This window comes from Arachis hypogaea, chromosome 11 (assembly GCF_003086295.3).
Source record: "Arachis hypogaea cultivar Tifrunner chromosome 11, arahy.Tifrunner.gnm2.J5K5, whole genome shotgun sequence".
Taxonomy (NCBI): Eukaryota; Viridiplantae; Streptophyta; class Magnoliopsida; order Fabales; family Fabaceae; genus Arachis; species Arachis hypogaea.
This window is the reverse complement of record NC_092046.1, coordinates 143,955,576-143,962,868: the sequence shown is the minus strand read 5'-3', so window position 1 is coordinate 143,962,868 and position 7,293 is coordinate 143,955,576. Positions and strand designations below refer to the sequence as shown.

Genomic DNA, 7,293 nt, shown 5'->3' with positions numbered 1-7,293 from the left:
CATCAACAGCAGAAGCAGGCTCAGGACGTGGTGGGCGAGAAGGACAGGTAGTAATCAAATGTCCTGAGAGCTTGCAATAATGGCAAAACAGTTGTGAACAATGGTAGCTAATATGACCTTTCTGGTGGCATGTGCGACATTCAACAGAGGGACAGACAGAGAAGAGGTGCCTAAAACGGTTACAATTTCAATAGAATTTATCATTTCTGTGTGTGGTAGCAAAGACAACTGACTTTTCCATAATAGTAGATACAAAGATCACGGAGATGAGAGAAAAACTGCAACTTAGGAGCCGAAAACGAGAAAACGGAGGGCAAAATCGGAAAAAGTTCACCAAAAAACCTTAGGGGAGGGTCCTGCTGTCCGCCACGTCAGCTGCCACGTCGAATGACACGTCAGCACAGAGGGACATGTGGCGCTGCGTGATTGGAGACAGATGGCAGGTAGGCGCTGACTAGGCGAGGCGAACACGCGGGTTGGAGAAGCGGTTTGGGTCGGGCACGCAGGTCGGTTGGGCGGGCCAAGCATGGATTTGTCTGGTTGCCTGGTGACACGTGGCGCGTCTTGGAGTCGTTGATCGAGGCGCTGATCCAACGGCGCTGGAGGCGTCTGGAGGGAGGGCTGCTTCAACCGGACAGCCAACTTTGACCGGCGCGTGGCGGCGCGTCCGGCGGCGTACAGTGGTGATTCTGGTGGCGTTGGAAATGTCGCAACGAGGAGAAGGCTATGGTGGCGGCGGTGACGAACTAAAGCGTCGGAAAGGAGTCGAAAAGTGAGCACAAAGTACTGCCGGAGGAAACAAAAGAAAAGGACTAGAAACCAATTATTTCTTAAAAAAAATAACCTAAGCTCTGGATACCATGTTAGAAAAAAGAGAGCAATCTAAAGAAAGTGTTTTGTGTATTATTCAGTCTGATCAAAAGTATAATGTACAATAGGTATATATAGGTGGCAGAAGAATCAAAGTAATAAAGGCATAGAATCCTACCATTAATATACAGATATGCTATATAACTATAAACGATATTAACTGATCTAAAATAATTCTAATGATTCTCTAATGATTCTCTAACATTAAGTATTATTCTCTCAAACCCTAGGTTATAGGATTACGATAAAATTGGTGAACTTAATTGTGTTTATTGTGTTGGTTGTATGATTATCATAAGTGAATATGATTAGGATTTATGTTAATCACAAGGGTATGGTGAGCTTGGCTATATTATAGGTTAGAATTATGAAAAATAAGAGGATGAGGAGGAGAAATAAGAAGAAGAAGAATGGACAGGAAAGGGGATTTTTAGTCCCTACAATTATTTGGGGTGACACGTGACACTATTACCTGACACGTCAGTCGTAACCTTTTGTCATCTGCTAGTAAGGGTAGATCTATCCATTTTTCTTAATGGATGGAGTCTGGTTGAGATTTAAATATGATTAAGGTGCGTGTCGTTCCTCGGATAAAAGGCCAGGGGCTGAAAAAAGTATTTATCCTAATAATAATGAGAACAAATGTTAATATGTACAAAAAAAACATAAAGAGTATACACTCTTGAAAATTAACTTCCTAATAAAGATAAAAAAATAAAAAATAAAACATTCTAAATCTTAAATACCATAGTTATTAGAATTGAATTGGTAATCAAATCGGTCATATTATTGGACTATCGGATCACTGATTCAACCGGAAGATCACATGTTAATCATATTGACTCAATCATAATTAAATAATTATATAAAAATTTATTTTGATAATAAATATATTTTTTTTAGTTTTATTTTGTATCAAATTAATTATTATTTTTAAATTTTAGTAACTCATCAGTTAATTCATATTAGAGGTGTATATGGATTGGGTAAAACCGGGTCCGTCCAAATCTAGACTCGACCCTAAATATATACTGAACCTATTTTTTAGACCCTAATCTAACCCTAAACTCGATAAAATTTATACACATTCGGGCCACAATTATACCAAATAAAAATCGAGTAAAAATCAGATAGAAACGGGGCTTTAATCATAATTTTATGCATCTTTGTATCTCTTTCCTAATTTTATAATTATTTTTATTAAAAATAAATGGATTAATTTATAATTAATATTGCACAATATTAGTTAAAAAACACAAGTTCAAGACAAAACGTATTATCCTCTTGAATGCTAGTATAAAAGAAGTTCCAAATCTCTAACAATTATTTTATATGATTGAAATTCACTTAGAAAAATATAATAAATACTAACCAAATTCTAAAATTAAAGCATAATCATAAATCAATACTAATAACACCAATGTTACAAATAATACAAAATATTATGCATTAATCTAAAGTCTTATACTTCTTAAGTACAAAATAATTTTAAAATATGTATCATCACCGAATTAGAGCGGGTGACTCGAACTATAACCCAAACTTGGTTGAGGTATTTTTTAAGTGCTTTTTTTGTCTTTGGATCAAATTCGAACCACTTCAATTGCGGGCCAACGTGTAAAAAATGTTTCGGTCCAGGTCGGATCGGACTATGTACCTCCCTAGTTCATATTTATTATACTCTTTAAGTATTTGTATAAAAATAATAATAATAATAATAATAAAAATAAAAAAATATATTAAAATTAAATATTATGAATAAAAAATAATATTTTTTTAGTTTCCAGGTTTTATCGAATCTGTGTTAACTGTTTTGGTAGAATTTGATTGATTTTTATTGAATTTGACTAAATTTAATTAGATTAATTGTTTGATCAATTTAAATAACAACTTAATTCGAATTGATGACTAAGTGACTAAATTTTTTATCTGATCGGACTAGGTATGATAACTAGGATTTGGATCTTCTAAAGTTTGAATTTCATTTTAGAGAGTAGAGTGTGATCTTCTACCCTTGAATAGTTTCTCTTTCATATTTATTATTGGTCCCACCTATAAAATCAATGGTGAGAGATCACACTTTACTCTTTAAAGTGAAATTCAAACTTTAGAGGATCAAAATCTTGATAACTATGTTAAATACTACACTCTGATTGTAAAATTTAAATATAAACTATTGATATAAAATGGGATAAAATATGTCTTTTAATTTTGAGCAAATAAGCTACCGAGTAAGCCAATGAATTATATCTCAAATGACATAGTTTCCTTATATTCAATTAAGAGGTTGCGGATTTGAGTCTTCTACCTTTAGTAAAAAAAAAATAATAATAAGCTACCGACTAAAAAGATATTTGGATCGTATAATAATCATTCAAATTTCTTTGATATTAAATTGTATTGATATGAAGCCCACTAACCCAGACAAAGCTGCAGCAGAAAAACAAAGAAAAGCAACACTTATTTTGTTTAGGGGAGTGTTAAGGAACAATGAAAATTTTGAATAATATAAACAACCACCAATCAAATGAAAATACATTACATTATAATTTAATGCAACTAATTAAATTTATTCTTTTAGCCCTATTAATTCACATTGTTTACACATTTTTCAAAAACAATTACTTAGAAGCATGCGCACACACAAACATGCTTGAAAGAAAACAAGTGCACATCAAGATGGAGCAAAGTGTTCTAATATTGAGCAGGGTTGGCCAAGACGTAACCCTCAATAGCCTTGAAGAGAGCTTCGCCCTTGGCCTTACCCTTCTTCATGTCTTCCTCCTCTGGCTTCGCATCTCCTTTCGAGTGGAACTTCACACTCAGCTTCCCAATGGATCCTCCGTTGGGTCCTTCAACCAGCTTTGTCTCAAATGTTATCTTCTCCGCCGTGGGAGGCAGAGCCACTCCTCCAACCACGCTGTAGTTGTATGCATAGTTAGCCTCATCTATTGCCTCCACCTTGTGCAAGATAAACTTGGTTTCTCCATCTGCATATAAATCATTATCATTACAATTCACAACACATAATTATCACACATATAGTATGTATGTTTACTGAAATGAATAGTTACTGACCCTCGACAATGGTGAGTTTCTTGATGGTTCCAGGACCACCGTTTCCCTCAACGATTTCAACACTCTTGACGTCATCAATAATCTTAGGGGTGAGGGAGTCGGCATCCTTCATAGCATTGTAAAGCTTGGCGGGGGGAAGGGTGGAGGTGATTTCATCCTCGAATGTGAAGACGGCCATGATTATGAATTAAGAAGCTAAGGGAAGGAATCAAAAGAATTAGAAGTAGATGGTAAGAAGTGAGGTTAGTTTTGTAGTGTGTGGTTGATGAAGAGAGGAATGGCTTCTATTTATAGGCATATAATGGGGTCATGAGGAATGAGGATGAGATGGTGTGTATGTGAACTTATGAACGTGCTGACTCATTGCTACGCCGGCCATGTTATTCGTTGATTTTTCATTTTTCTTTCAATTGCTGCTTGGCTGAAGAATATTAATTATTGTTGGAGACTGGTTTAATTTAAGCTTTAAATTGTCAAACATTGCTATCTCGGAAGCATTCATATTCAAAGAAGGCGTTCTGTTCCGTTAATATTGAATGTTTACGCATACTTGATGAAATAAATTATAGTGAAGTATTGAACACAAAACTAGAAGCAGAGCAGAATGCAATTGCATTTCAAGTTGATCAAAATTTATAGACGCCACGCCCTTCTAGAATTTCCATTATTTAGTAATGCTAGTGAGATAGTAAAAAAGGCCTAAATTTTTAAATAAAAAATTAGTCTAAACAATTCAAATTTTTAAATAAAGCAAGTTTAAATAATTAATTTTTTATTTTTTTTTACCAAAGATAGAAGACTCGAACCCGCAACCTCTTAATTGAGTATGGGAAGACTATATCATTTGAGCTATTAATCATTGGCAAAATTTGAAAAGATAGGAGACTCGAACCCGCAACTTCTTAATTTCTTATTATCTTCTAAACATTATTATCTTCATATTATGCGTTATCATTTTCATTCTACACATTATATACTTTTGTTTTTTAAGTATAAAGCGTGCCTATGACTAGGAATAATAATAATAATAATAATAATAATAATAATAATAATAAATGTCTTCAATGTTAGGAAGAAAAAAGATTAATATTTGGAACAAATTTAATATTTGTTCTGTTCTTGTATTCATTGTGTGATCGATGTATATCTTGATTCTTGACTGTAAGAAAATTTAGCTTATTCTTTTTTTTTTCTTTTGGAAATGAGTTATATTTTGTTTTTATCAAATACAGAGAGCTGAAGTAGGTACTTACAAAACTATTGTAACACTTAAGTCAATAAATTGTATTTAGTTAAAAAATTAACTAAATTAATTGATGATGATAAATATTATTTTTGGACATCTATCTAACTAATGTTAATTATTTGTAATTAAGTATTGCATGCCACAAATTAATACAACAGTCTAATTGGATGAAATTAGAACAAGGCCGGTGGGCTAATAATACAAACGAAGCCCAAAAAAGAAACAAAGCTGAGAAATTAAGACGGGCCGAATGAAATAATCCGATCCAAGCCCGATAACAAATAATTCCCTCTCACTTGTTTTTCACCAAATCAACGTTCACTTTTTTCCTCTTGGTCAGAAATCACAGAAGAAATAGAGAGAGATTCTTTCCTAAGCTAATCACCAAAAAAGCAAGAAAGAGAAAGATTAAGCTTGAAAGGCAGATATCTGATCAACCATTTCAAACCACATCAAGCTAAGACAGAGCTAAAAGGTAACCTATTTTCTTATGCATGCATCATATTTTCTTCTTCTCTTCCCAACTCTCTGCTCAGTCCGAAATAGAATACATGGAAAAGATGTTGTTTGTTCTTCACTGCTGTGTATCTACGGTTACAAGTGAGTCTTGGGGACCAAGTATCTTCTCAATGGCCAAGATCTGGGTTTACCATTGAGGATATATGTTTTATGCTTTCCTATGGTTTTCGGTCAACAAAAGAAGGTCAGAACCAAAGTTTCTATTCTGAGGATTAATAGGAAAAAGTGAGATGGTGGGTTAGTGAAGCACAAGGCTCAAGAAGTTGACCTAGGGAGAGCAACCCAACAATATGCAAGGAGATAAAAGAAGATTTTTTTTCATTCAGAAAATAATAGGAGATAACCCAGAGTATTGAGGTTTTGTTCTGCAAAGAAGCTCTCTGAAGAAGTTCATCTACTTGGACAATGCTTTCTTTCAAAGAAGCATTCCGCCAAGAAAAAAGAACTGAATCAGAGACATGCAAATCTGGTTTATCACATAACAAAGAGGCTGTTGAAGAGTCCATCTCCTTCATGTTTTACAGATTGTAATTTACTTTTCAATGTTTATCTTTCTGTAATTTCTAGAGTGAAAAGGCATATTGAGAGAGCTCAAGTAAAAGCCAATGAGTGGAAAGAGGTTGAGTGATACACTTGAGAAAAAAGTCTAAAGTTATTTCAGATTTTTTTAGGTAAGTCTTTGTCTTGTTTCTTATACCTGTGAGGTATCCCTTAGTTAGGTTATCACTAAGAGTGAAGAGTTAAGTATTAGCATAGCCAAAGTCAAGTTAGGTTAGAACTTGAGGGTGAATGGATTGTGTCAATCCTGTAGAATTGGTGTATGTAATACTTTAACTACAGTAAAAATTTCACCACTGTTGTGGTGGAGACTGGATGTAGGTTGCATAGCACAAGACAACCGAACCAGGATACATGATGGTGTTAGCTCTTCTCTTTTCTGCTCTGTTCTGTTTTCTAATATTCATGAGATAAAAATAAATTGTCTCATAAATTTTTTGCTGCTGAATTCAAACAGAATCAGAATTAAAAGCTTGCTTTAACGGATTAATCCAGTAACATAAAAAATAGACATAGATTCAATCCCCTTCTCTAAACATACTACAACCTTTAAATTGAATATTTTTTTTGAGTTATAATGAATGGAATTAAAAATAGATCTCCTTTCTATTTTTGAGTTTTTTTTCTTATAAATTATGAGTTTACCCTTTTTCAATCTTCAGTTATTTATCTAGAAATTAATAATTATAATGAAAGCGATAAATTATTTATCCATTATCGACTTATTGTATTGATGTGGTTGTTTTATCTAAGATGTACTTTGAATTTAACCGCATTATAATCACCGATCATGTTTTATTCTATTTAAATATTGCTATATCAATATGGTCTGTCATATTGTTTTTCTTATGTTCTTTTCTTATATAATTAATGTTCATCCATCTTTTTAAGAAAAAAATCACGTAATTTTGTTTAATGCACAACTATCAAGAACCTTGGAATTTAAAGTAATTTAAAAATAATAGCAATATATATATAATTCTTTACGTGATACTTTTTATGGTTTACGATGGAGAGGATGA

The 7,293-nt window shown here is 33.2% G+C and overlaps 1 protein-coding gene across 1 annotated transcript; it reads right to left on the bottom strand.

Moving 5' to 3' along the window:
• Positions 1-3,350: 3,350 nt before the first annotated feature.
• Positions 3,351-4,223, bottom strand: LOC112723224 (pathogenesis-related protein 2-like). The gene is made up of 2 exons (XM_025774487.2): positions 3,949-4,223; positions 3,351-3,860 (listed from the first exon to the last, which is right to left on the bottom strand). The coding sequence occupies exons 1-2, from the start codon at positions 4,124-4,126 to the stop codon at positions 3,565-3,567; spliced, it is 474 nt and encodes a 157-aa protein (XP_025630272.1). The 5' UTR covers positions 4,127-4,223; the 3' UTR covers positions 3,351-3,564.
• Positions 4,224-7,293: the final 3,070 nt, after the last annotated feature.

Bases quoted from the DNA above. Each gene is read 5' to 3' on its own strand.
- LOC112723224 (XM_025774487.2), bottom strand. From the start codon at position 4,126: ATGGCCGTCTTCACATTCGAGGATGAAATCACCTCCACCCTTCCCCCC. The intron at 3,861-3,948 runs GTCAGTAACTAT...ATTTATATGCAG, and splicing joins GAAACTCACCATTGTCGAGG to ATGGAGAAACCAAGTTTATC.